This window comes from Macaca thibetana, chromosome 9 (genome assembly GCF_024542745.1).
Source record: "Macaca thibetana thibetana isolate TM-01 chromosome 9, ASM2454274v1, whole genome shotgun sequence".
Lineage (NCBI taxonomy): Eukaryota > Metazoa > Chordata > Mammalia > Primates > Cercopithecidae > Macaca > Macaca thibetana.
In genome coordinates, this window is record NC_065586.1 from 95,410,251 (window position 1) to 95,423,341 (window position 13,091).

The 13,091-nt window shown below is 42.9% G+C and overlaps 1 protein-coding gene across 2 annotated transcripts in view; it reads left to right on the top strand.

The window, feature by feature from the left end:
* The window catches only part of CNNM1 (cyclin and CBS domain divalent metal cation transport mediator 1), a 67,984-nt gene that overhangs the window by 20,892 nt on the left and 34,001 nt on the right, over positions 1-13,091 (top strand). For both annotated transcript variants that reach the window (XM_050805707.1, XM_050805708.1), the window contains exon 2: positions 10,728-10,871. In XM_050805707.1, the coding sequence (XP_050661664.1) occupies positions 10,728-10,871 (144 nt within the window). The remainder of the gene's footprint in view (positions 1-10,727; positions 10,872-13,091) is intronic.

Below are 13,091 nucleotides of genomic sequence, written 5' to 3' on the forward strand. Positions count from 1 at the left end.
GCTAGGATGAGGGCCTGAATTTCTGCTTCCCTCACAAGCTCCCAAGTGATACCATGTTTCCAATCCAAGGACTACACTTTGAGTAGCACATATCAAGAGTAGTGTTTCGGCTGGGCACGGTGGCTCACGCCTGTAATCCCAGCACTTTGGGAGACCGAGGCAGGCGGATTACCCAAGATCAGGAGTTCAAGACCATCCTGGCTAACACGGTGAAACCCTGTCTCTACTAAAAATACAAAAATTAGCTGGGAGTGGTGGCATGCACCTGTAGTCCTAGCTACTCGGCAGCCTGAGGCAGGAGAATCGCTTGAACCCAGGAGGCAGAGGTTGCAGTGAGCCGTGACTGCACCATTGCACTCCAGCCTGGGTGACAGAGCGAGACTCAGTCTCAAAACAAAACAAAACAAAAAAACAGCTATCTGGACCCGCAAGATCCAGATTCTGTAGGGCAGGAATGGGACCTCAGATCTTGCATTTTGAACAAAGGCCCAGGTAGTGTTCATGCTGCTACTCCAAGGAATACATTTCCATTGGTACCGAGTCACCAAGACCAAGGTAAGAAAGAGGAGACACTCAATGCTGTCTACCAAGTGAATAAAAGATGCTGCAAGCACACCAGAAGAAGAACGTAGCAAAAGCCACTATATTTGATAAGGTGAAGGTCACAAGTGAGGCAGAAACCATAAAACCATAAAACGATTTTGCTTAGTTCTCTATTTCCAAGCAATATGCTTTCCTCCTAGCTTTTATATTTTATCTTGGGAACAGTTACCAAAGTGCTGTAGCTATTTTTGAAGAAGAGAGGAAGCAAATCAATTATTTGCCTTTTTGTTCCCCCAAGGCATCAGAGGTATGCTAATGGGGTCCTTGAGAGCTCTTCTCTATGGATGTGCCTAAGCCATGTAGAAGAGATGAGGCTATATTTATTAAAGACTTTGGAAGCTATTTTAGCTTCTTCAAATATCAAAATATAGTTGTGATGTTACTGTCACTGCCTTTCTGTATATTTTCACACTTTTATTTATTTCAGGCTCCAGGTTATATGTGCAGGATGTGTAGGTTTGTTACATAGGTAAACGTGTGCCATGGTAGTTTGCTGTACCTATCAACCCATCACCTAGGTATTAAGCCCAGCATGCATTAGTTATTTTTCCTAATGTTTCCCTCCCCCCACCCCACCCCACCCCCAACAGGCCAGGGCTTTCAACCTCAATAGTATTGATGTTTGGGGCCAGGTAATTCTTTGTGGTAGGGGACTGTGCTGTGCATTGAAGGATGTTTAGCTTCATCCCTGGCCTCTACCCACCAAATGCCAGTAGCATTCCCTGCCCTAAGTTGTGACAACCCAGATTGTCTCCATACATGGCCAAATGTCCCCTGGGGGGCAAAATCACCTCCATTTGAGAACCACTGCTTTAAAAGCAATGCCTGAAAACCTCATCTTCTAAGAAATCTGACTTGTAGTTTGAGTATGTCGATATGAGGTAGTGATGATAAAACCTTAGGTAGAACACTGCCAGTAACCAGTACTACGACTGCCCTTTGGATTCTTGCAGTAATGGAAAACACTAATTTGACCTTCTGTAATGGGTAATTTTACTGACCTCAAATGTGCCAAGAGCCTAATAGGTAATGTGGTATCTCAAGCGTGTCTCAGAGGAGATTGGTACAGAAGCCACAAAGAGACCCTCTCCCAAACCGTTGAAGAGTCAATGACTACTTTTTGCCCATGTCAACAAAATACTACAGCCACTCACAGGATATAAGATACAGCATTAATCACCTTGCCACTGCAGCTACCCTTTGTTTTGGGAGGTTATTTTCATGAGTACTTAGCATCTTGTGACCTTTAAGCTAGGTATACCAAAGGGACCAGGATTTACTAGATGTCTCAGTACTGATTTCTCTTCCTCATAACCATTGGACAAATCTTACCCAGAAACCAGTGGTTTTCAAACTTTAGCCTGCATCAAAACCACCTGTAAAGCTTATTAAACCACAGATCACTGGACTATGCCCCCAGGGATTCTGATTCACTAGGTCTAGGGTTAGGCCTGAGAATTTGCATTTTTATTTTTTTATTTTTTGAGACAGGGTCTTGCTCTGTTGCCCATGCAGTGGTACAATCACAGTTTGCTGCAGCCTCAACTTCCCCAGGCTCAGGTAATCCTCTCATGTAAGCCTCTCTAGTAACTGGGACTACAGGCACATGCCACCATGCCCAGCTAATTTTTGTATTTTTTTTATAGAGACAGGGTTTCCCCATATTGCCCAGGCTGGTCTCAAACTCCTGGGCTCAAACAATCCCCCCGCATCAACCTCCCAAAGTGCTGGGATTACAGTCATGAACCACTACACTCAGCCAGAAATTGCATATTTAATTAGTTCGAGTGATGTTGATGCTGGTGGTCCAGGGATCACACTTTGAGGACCAATGTCATAAGCCAAGGTAGTAGTTCTCAACTTTGGCTGAATGTTAGACTCACCTGGGGGTCATTTTAAACTATTGACGCCACCCCCTCACCAATGAAATCAGAATTTCCAGGTGTGAGATCCAGTTATATTAATAGACTATACTTAAAACTTCTCAGGTAATTCTAATTCACAGCCAGCATTGAAAACCATTGAACTAGGTGAGATGCATTCCAAAGCATTGAGAGTGGAGGGTCTTACCAGGTGGCCCTGTTTCATAGAGAAAAGATAGATCACCAGTAAATATCAGTTAATCCTAGAGAAGTATGACTCCAACCCCTCAGGCTTCATTGAGGATTATTTCTCCTGTTCTACCCAAATGCATCTCAACACTGCAGTCCAAACAAGGTTCAAATCTCAGTTGCAGATCATCTTTGTTGTGTCTCATCAAGATGTGGGCAGGATTGGAGCCAGAGATTGTAAATCAGAGGCTGGGCTGGGAAGAAGTAGTCAAGGCTTGAGGGAAGCAAACTAAGGCTTGAGGAGCTCACAGCTGGTAGAAATCAGGAAAGGCCATCAGGACAGTGCTGGGCTTCTGTTGAGGCTGAGCACCAGGAACATGGCAGAAAATCAAGCCAGAGGCCAAAGAGTTTGTAGTCACCAGATCCGAAGTGAGACACCAGTGAGCCCAGAGTTAAATATGTTCTTTAGACCTCAGAGACAGATGTAGCCTTCATTTTTAGAAAGTGCATTTTCATAAAACCCACTGTTCCTTTACTTTTCAACTCAGCCCAGAGATTTCTCATCTATTGATGTTCAATGGCACAGTAGTATGCTCAAGAAACATGTAAAAATGCCTCATAAACTAGTATCATTCAAGAATTTTCCACCCAAAGAAGTACCTTCTGCCTCTGCTGAATCTTTATGAGATACATTATGCCCTTGGACTTAGCAGGATTAAAGTTTGTCACTTTCACTATTTTTAGCAATTGGAAGGGTGACTTTGCCAGGGCCCCAATTGTTTTGGACCTGACTCAAGACTGAGAGTGTGTGGAGCAAACTTAGCTTAGTCTGCTCTTCAACATCTGTAGCTTAATATGACTTTACCATGTGGTCTTGTTTGCAGTAATGATCCTAAGGGAATACAGTCTCTGCTTCCACTCTGCCGCCACCAGCACCTCCTCGCCAAGGAAAATGCCCACCAAATGAGACAGAACCCTTTAATGGAAGTTGGAAACAAGATTAACTTGTTTAAAAAATATGCACAAGACACATGTCTCAATAGATTCCGGAGAAAGCTGAGAGCCTGTCCAATCATTGATTCACACCATGAGGGGTACAGGAAGTCCTGAAGAATATCCAACTTCGGTGCTCTTCTGTACTCTGTATAAAGCCTCCTCACAAACTATGAAGTTCTGTATAAATGATATTCTTCTTCATTATTAGCCTAAATTATTTCACAGGCATCTCACTTTTCTAGAAAGTTGGAAGGAAACTGAGATCGGACTAATAGTTGTGAGAAGGCATTTGAGAAGTTTTGCTAGTTTGCAGAGCAATGGCTCAACAGAAAAGGCCACAGTTCTCATTCACATAATCTTATTGGAAGGCAGAAGAGAAAAACCAAAACTTAAGCCACTCTACGACATATGCCATTAGGAAGTAAAGGTAGAAATAGTGAACAGGTAGAGAGGAGAAATAATGTGTGTTAGATACGAGCATTTTCCCGGAGAAAGATGGAAACACTTGGGATATTTGAGCCCCCACTGCCCCAGTGGGACCCAGTTTAGGAGCTGTAAATATTCACAAGTCATCCCCGAGAGTTGATGAGGTTTCTGAAAGATGTGAACCCGCTATGTCCCAGGCCAACAGCTCTTTGTTCTCATATTTTCCCTCTCCTGTCTGTGATCAAGCCCTCATCCCTTTTCACCATTTCCACCTGCACAGAACTCACAATATGGTGCCTTCTCCCCTATTTCTGGTCTCCCAGTGGCCTCACCTGTGGGAGACCATTTTTACTCTCCACACATCCTAGAGCACAAAATGATAATGTGTGCTGTAAATTATTACCCAAGTCCAAACCAGCATTTCTGTCATTTCAACTCATTCTCTTTATGAAGCAGTCCCTACTTTTACTCAACTTGTGTTGTAGGTTGTAACTTTCAGCCACACCAACTTCCTGCTCATTCAGGCATGGATTTTTAATTTTTCCAATTGGCTTTCTTTTTAAAAAATAATAGCTTCATTGAGATAAGATTCACATACCGTAAAACTCATCATTTTAAAGTGCACACTTAATGCATTTTAGTATATTCAGAGTTGTGCAAGCATCCCAACTAATCTAATTCCAGAACATTTCATCACCCCAGGAGAAACTCTGTACTCACTTAGCCATGCCCCACACTCTCCTTTCCCCAGCTTCTGGCAACCATGATCTACTTTCTTCCTCCATAGATTAGTCTGTTCTGGAAATTTTACATAAATGGAACCATACAACATAGGGCCTTTTGTGTCTGGTTTCTTTCACTTTGCAGAATGCGTTCAAGGGTCATCCATGTTGTAGAGTGTACTTCATTCCTTTTTATGGCAGGTTAATATCCAATTGTATTGATATAACACATTTTGTTTGGAATCATTTGGATTGTTTTCACTTTTAGTCTATTAGGTATAATACTGCTGTGAATATTTGTGTACAAGTTTTTGTGTGGACATATATTTTCATTTATCTAAAAGTAGAATTGCCAGGACATGGCCGGGCGCGGTGACTCAAGCCTGTAATCCCAGCACTTTGGGAGGCCGAGACGGGCGGATCACGAGGTCAGGAGATCGAGACCATCCTGGCTAATACGGTGAAACCCCGTCTCTACTAAAAATACAAAAAACTAGCCGGGCGAGGTGGCGGGCGCCTGTAGTCCCAGCTACTCCGGAGGCTGAGGCAGAAGAATGGCGTAAACCCGGGAGGTGGAGCTTGCAGTGAGCTGAGATCCGGCCGCTGCACTCCAGCCTGGGCGACAGAGCGAGACTCCGTCTCAAAAAAAAAAAAAAAAAAAAAAAAAAAAAGAATTGCCAGGACATTTGATAATTTTGTGTTTAACACCTTGAGGAACCACCAGACTATTTTTCAATCCCACCAGCGATGTCTGAGAGATTCAATTTTTTCTGCATCCTAACCAACATTTGTTATTGTCTGTCTTTTTTATTATCGCCATCTTGTGGGTATAAAGTATCTCATTAGCATCTTGATTTGAATTTCCTTCATGATGACAATGTTAAGCATCTTTTCATTTGCTTATTGACCAATTGTATATCTTCTTTGGAGAAATATCTGTTCAAATCCTTTGCTCACCTTTTAATTGAGTTGGTTTTTTATGTGTTGTAATATTTCATTATATATTCTGGATATAAGTCCTTTAATGATTTGCAAATATTTTCTCCCATTCTGTGAATTGTCTTTTACCTTTCTTGGTGGTGTACTTTGCATAGATGTTTCTAATTTTGGTGAAGTCCATTTGATCTATTTTTTTTTTTTATTTAATTGTGTTTTGGGTGTCCTAAGAAATCACTGCCTATGGTAAGGTTTTCTCCTATTTGTTTTTTCTAAGAGTTTTATAGTTTTTACTCTTATATGTAGGTGCTTGATCCATTTTTAGTTCATTTTTATGTATAGTATGAGGTAGGCATCCAACTTCACTTTTTTGCATGTGGATATCCAGTTATCAGCTACTAGTTGTTGACTTCTCAATGTTAAGCATCTTTTCATGTGCATTGACCAATTGTTTATCTTCCTTGGAGAAATATCTACTTAAATCTTTTGCCCACTTTTGGAGTTGTGTTTTTAAGAGTTGTAAGATTTTGATTTGTATTTCCTTACTGATGATATGCCAGGTGCTATTCTAGATTCTGAGGAAACAGAAGTAAATGGGACGTAGCATACCTGTTGCCTCTCAGGGAGCTTACCCTCACGGGTGAGGGTGGAGATCACATATAAATAGAAAACAACCAGAGTGAAATAATGTGTGTGCGATGCCTAACACTGTGCCTGGCCCCCGGAGTGTGCATAGCAAAAGGTAGCTTCAATAATAATAATAACAGCTATCATTGTTATTATAAATGCCAGTACAGAGATGTGTGCAAAGTGCTGTGGCAGGAGGGAGTGACTTGCGCTTGTCTCAAGATTGGCTTCACATAGGGCAACCCCCCCCGGCACCTCTGGGGCCCAGGAAGGGAGTAGGGGAGGTGCAGGCATAAGGCTCTAAAAGACCAACCTTTCATGAGTGTGTGTGGTATGTGTGTCATGGAAACAGCTGGTTTTCTTGTCTCTGTGAGTGTCAACTCGGAATAAGGATTGTGATTGGCAATTCCCATCCCGGTCTGTACATAAGAAGAAATGGCTTCCTTCATTTGTTTGTAGAAGATCTTGACAGGCTTTGGAGGGAAGCTCAGAGGCCGAGAGTAAATAATAAAATGTTTCTAAATAGCTTACCTGGGCACATTATCTTAAATATGATATAATTAGAACTGAAAGTCTCTGTTCCTTGGGGATAACACAGTGTGTCCTCAAACTGAACTTTCAGAGTATACAGCAATGGCGGTTTTTCATGTGGAAATTATCGTGCTCTGCAAAATATCAAAAACTGTTCATTTAATTTCATCATATGAACAAATTATCTTAGTGGTAGGGAGTGTGGCTGTATTATATGTGTTCCAGGGTTCACATTACAAAAAAAAATCCAATTATAGGAAACAATTTTAAGAAATCACTTTTCCAAGGCTTTTCATTATACTAGTCATTTGTTTTGTCATCTGCTAGTACATGTTAGCAGAAAAGTGAGAATCAGTGCCATAAGTTAAGAAAAAGGTGTTAGAAATGAAAAACTTTAAATTGAGCACATTCTAACAATTAATATAATCTATTTTAAGCTACAAAGTACTTTGGCCCAACTGGGTAGGATGTAGTTGTTTCCAGGAAGGATAATTTTAGAATCACTGATTCAGGATTTAAATTTTAATTTAAACATACTATTATATTTTATCAAAAAATAAAGGCTTTCTTTAGTATCCAGTTTTAATATCACTTATTGTATAAATTATGAGTTTTTATTCAGCCTTTGGTTCATCAGGCACTGATTGGCTGTCCGATATATGGAGGGAACCTTATTTAAGTATATGATCCTTTGTTCTAAAGTAGTTCATGATCTGAGGAGGAAATGCTGTCTAGTGTAGGACACATACATTGCTAGTTACAGGAAGTAGCAATTTGTGATAAATGCTGAAATAGAGAGGTTGGTTCAGATTCAGAGTGGGGTAGATCTGGGGGAGCTTTCTTGGAGAGCTGGTACCTGGGCTAGAGCTCAAAGTTGGCGGTAGGGGAGATGGCGGCAATGGGGAAGAGAAATCGAGGAAGTGGTAGTAACCTGGTACACATGGAGTGTAGAATGATTGGGGGATGTAGCAGCGCACACAGTTAGACAGGGAAGAGCCATATTGTGGAATCTTGATGATATTATACCAAACTAATGAGCCTGGACTTGATTCTGTAAGCAGTAGGGAGCCATAGAGGGTTTTTGAGGAGAGCTGTAACATAATCAGATCAGTACAGAAGTAGGCTGAAGGTTAGGTTGAAGGCGGGGAAGAAATTAGAGACCATTCTTGGGTGATACGAATGCCATCTTTCCAATTTCGTTTTAGTTTAAAAACTCCAAGGGGTAGCTATCTTATGATTTCAGATATTTGATACAGAAGTTTATTTACATTTTAATGGTTAATTATGCCTCCTGCGAACTGATGACTCCTCTTGACTGATATTTTTTAGCAATGGCCAAGGAAGAGTTTATAAAGGGTACTAATAAAGCATGAACTTGCTTTTTATTGTTTTCCATAATAACATCTGAGTCAGTACCCCAGATTTTCTCCTTAAATGTCTCTGAGCCAAGGAAAAGAACCAACCAGATTTTCATTTTAGAAAAAGGACCAGGAGGCCGGGCACGGTTGCTCACGCCTGTAATCCCAGCACTTTGAGAGGCCAAGGTGGGCGGATAACGAGGTCAGGAGATCGAGACCATCCTAGCTAACAGTGAAACCCCATCTCTACTAAAAATACAAAAAATTAGCCGGGCGCAGTGGCAGGCACCTGTAGTCCCAGCTACTCAGGAGGCTGAGGCAGGAGAATGGCGTGAACCTGGGAGATGGAGCTTGCAGTGAGCCGAGATCGCACCACTACACTCCAGCCTGGGCGACTAAGACTTCACCTCAAAAAAAAAAAAAAAAAAAAAAAGAGAGAGAGAGAGAAAGGACCAGGAAATGTGTCTATACAGCAGAAGAAAACAAACTGATATGAAGCAGGACTGTTAGACAAAACTTCAGTCCCCAGGTTAGTACTGTACCTAGTTACCTGGGTTTGCAATCCAGCTCTGCTCTTACAGGCTGTGTAACTTCAGACACGCCACTTAACCAATATGTGCCTCTGTTCTGTTATCTGTAAAATGTGGAGAATAGCACTTACCTCAGTGGTTGTTATGAGAATTAAATAGATAAATTTAGAGTTCTCTGGCACATAGTAAGACCTCAATAAATGGAAACTATTATTATTCAGTCATCAGTCAATAAAAATGAAGTCTGCGAAGTCTCTGCCAGTGACATCTTGTAGTTTATAGTCTTTTCACATATTCACTAGGCCATTGGAGCTCCACAATCACCTTATAGGTCCTGATTATTCAAGCTACCATTGCTACTGACAAACTACCCCAAAACTTAGAGCCATAAAACAACAACTATTTTATTATGCTCACAGATTCTGTGAGTCAGGAATTCCAAAGAAGTACAGCGGGAATGGCTTATCTCTGCTTCAGTGTCTGGGGCCACAGCTGGAAGCTGCTTGAAAGGCTGGGGAGAGGCTAGGCGAGGTGGCTCCCACCTATAATCCCAGCACTTTGGGAGGCCAAGGTGGGAGGATCACGAGGTCAAGAGATCAAGACCATCCTGGCTAACACGGTGAAACCCCATCTCTACTAAAAATACAAAAATTAGCTTGGCGTGGTGGCAGGCACCTGTAGTCCCAGCTACTTGGGAGGCTGAGGAAGGAAGGAGAGAGAGAGAGACAGAGAGAGAGAGAGAGAGAGAGAGAAGAAAGAAAGAAAGAGAGAAAGAAAGAAAAGAAAGAGAAAGAAAGAAAAGAAAGAGGAAGGAAGGAAGAAAGGAAGAAAGGAAGGAAGGAAGGAAGAAGGAAGGAAGGAAGGAAGGAAGGAAGGAAGGAAGGAAGAAGGAAGGAAGGAAGGAAGAAGGAAGGAAGGAAGGAAGGAAGGAAGGAAGGAAGGAAGGAAGGAAAGGAAGGAAGGAAGGAAGGAAGGAAGGAAGGAAGGAAGGAAGGAAGGAAGGAAGGAAGGAAGGAAGGAAGGAAGGAAGGAAGGAAGGAAGGAAGGAAGGAAGGAAGGAAGGAAGGAAGGAAGGCAGGCAGGAAGGAAGGAAGGCAGGCAGGCAGGCAGGCTGGCTGCCTGGCTGGGGAGTGAGTGAGACAAGGGGCTGGATCAGCTGAGACTGGCAGATCCACTTCCAAAACGGCTTCTTCGCCAAGCTGCTGGCACTTAGGTGGGAAGGCTGGAAGGGTGGGCTCAGCTGGGACTGGCACCTAAGCACCTACATGTGGCCTCTCCACTATGGTGGCCTCAGGGTAATAGTCAGACTTCTTACAATGTTCTTGCAGCAAAAGCCACATGCTTTTATGACCTAGCCTCAGAAATCTTATAATGGACATTCATTTCACATTCTCTTTTGGTTGAAGTAGTCACAAGCCCACCCAGATTCAAGGGAAGGGGCTGTAGACCACACCTCTCCGTGGGAGGCATACCACGAAGGCCATGTTTTAAAATCACCACACTGGCGTTATTTCCTGATTCTAGATGAGAGATGGTAATTCGGTGGAGATTAAATGATTTGCCAAGGGATAGTAACTGGGATAGTTAGTGGGGAAGGGGGCTTAGGAGAGGAGAATGACTTTTACCATAATTCTGACTCTAAATTCTTGCTCTTTCAATTTGTATGTATTATATCAGCTAACACACACTTGCTAATATGTAAAAGTTCAAAGAAAAAAAATCAGCTGGTTTTGAGTATATTCAGTAACTTCCCTAAATAGAAACACAAATTTAAAAGAATAAGGTTTGCATTTATAAGTCCTTGCATAAAAACTTCATATTTTAAGGAGGTCCAGGGATGAGTGCAGTCCTGAGATTGGTCAGACGCAACTTTGTATCATTTTTCTCACAAAGAAAGATCTATGAAGATGTCCCCAATACTTAACTGTGATTTCATTTGTTCTCTAGGAAAATCTCATCTGGCCATTGTCCAGCGGGTGAATAATGAGGGAGAAGGAGACCCTTTCTATGAGGTGATGGGCATTGTCACACTGGAGGATATCATAGAGGAGATCATCAAGTCAGAGATCCTGGATGAAACGGATCTCTACAGTAAGTGCACAGCCTTGGCTGTTCCCAGGGTCATCTTATTTCCCTCTAAGACTCTCAGGTAAGGCCTTGTTTGATTTATAGAAAGGGTGTCAGGGCAAACTCTGTGCCCTGATGTGTGTCAGCCACTTATGCCAGGTGCTGCTGTGGCAAGATACCCTAGCTGGAATCACTTCTGAGTCACTGGGAACATGCTAGCTAAGTGTTTATCAGGAGGGAGGCTTCAGGAACTGAGCCAAGACTATGAAAAGGAGACCTCCCAGCCTTTGGGTAGAAAAGGGACTACAGGAAACACAGTGTTCCCAGGACGGTGCCCAGAGGCCTCTCTGCCCTTGTTTGTGTCCCCTGTGTTCTTGTTTGGTTGCTTCATCCACCTAGATGCAGACCCCAACAGGGGTTCCACTCACACCAGAACAGCAGTGAGCAGTGGAGACGGTCATGAGATTGCCTACTCACAACCTAAGCCAAAAACTGAATATTCCTTCTTACACACTTCCCTGTCCTCTTATGCCTTTCAGCCCACCACCCTGGGTTTCTGTTCTTTCCCTGCCACTAGAATCCCTGCTCTTGTCTCTGTTTCCTTCTTTCTGGTCTGCTCCCCATCCTAACTCCCTCACTCAGGAACAATATAGGCTTTTCTATGCAGATGTGAATACTTTGGGTTACTGAACCTTATCAAAACTTTGCTTGCAAACACTACAAAGGCATGCTTTGTCTCTAGGGTTGGAATGTTATCTAAGTCCATGGGAGTCCCTAGGCCAGGAATTGTTTCCTCCTCAGAGTTTAATCTCATGGAATAGCCATCCTTTCCTTCCTTGCAGATAACTCATTTCAGACTTCGGTCCTTAGTTTGTGAGATGCGGCCCTTCAGAAACTGGCTGCTGGTAGAAAGAGCTTTGATGCCATAAGCTTTGATGCCACCTCTGCCTGCCACTCTTGATTTAGAATTCTCAGGTGTAGCCTGGGCAACATGGTGAAACCCCATCTCTACAAAAAATATAACAGTTAGCCAGGTGTGGTGGCGTATGCCTGTAGTCCCAGCTACTTGGGAGGCCAAGGTGGGAGGATCCCTTGAGCCTGGGAGGTCCTGGCTGCAGACAGCTGAGATTGTACCACTGCATTCCACCATGGGAACCTGGGAGGACTGTCTCAAAAAAAAAAAAAAAATCCCGGATGTCTCAGATAAACTAGTGAAGCCATTCACGCTAAGGTGTTAGGTGCTGATAATAGTCTAAATGAGTAAACTCCCAGGGCACTTGTTTGAACAACATTAAGGCTTCAAGCACACACTATTAAAATCTAAGGAATGAAGGGGCGAGCAGAGGAATGATTCTCTAATGATGCCATTTTAAGTAGCAATCTGATGGGGGAGAGGGGGACTATTTAGGCAAACTTATACAAATCAGAAAGTTGCTCACCAGTGAGAGCGAGGCTGATAACCTGTGTTTGCTACTCTTTTGCTGAGTGATCCTCTTTCTGTAGGAGCAGATTAGGGTAAATCAGCTGCTGGCATGATTCCTTAAGAGCTGTGAAAAGGCCCAGAAGCCAGGGATACTGTCTTTCTTCTTGCATGACCCTGACCTCAGGTGATCTGGACACCTGGGTCTAGGTCTGCCCACTGTGACTTGAGCAAAAGGAGTGTCAAAGCAGGGGCAGATGACTGCGAAGTCCCAGAGTCAGAGCGGGCCACGGAAGGGCTGCGCCAGCAGGAGGGCACGTTGTCCCTTCTAGAAGGAAACCCAAAAGCAAGCCCGAAAAGGAGAGAGGGCACACCAAGGAGCCAGATTCAGGGGCCTTATTTTCCTGCCACAAAGGTTCATTCTCACTGCAGCCACTCAGCTTGCACCAGATGTTACCCCCTGGCCCTATTTCCCTTTAGGCCAAGTTTGGAGAAAACCCAAATCCCTTTTCCTGTTCCCCTTAATGCAGATAAGATGGGCTAGCAGTTTCAAAATTTTACTCAAAACTCAGGGAAAACAAAAGAGAAAGAACCAAAGGAAACATTTCCTGTACCAAAAAGAGAAAGCAAAAAAAAGGGGGGAAAAGGTAGATATATTTAGATAAGCTTTAAAAAGAATGAGAACAAATTAAATTGGAAAAAGCAAATTTTTTCAACCAATAATTACATGCCTGATATATAGGCTCTTGGGAGGTACCAGACCCTGCCTGAGGCCCCCCACCCAGAAAACCCACCTTTAGAGATTATAGGTCCAATCTTATTTC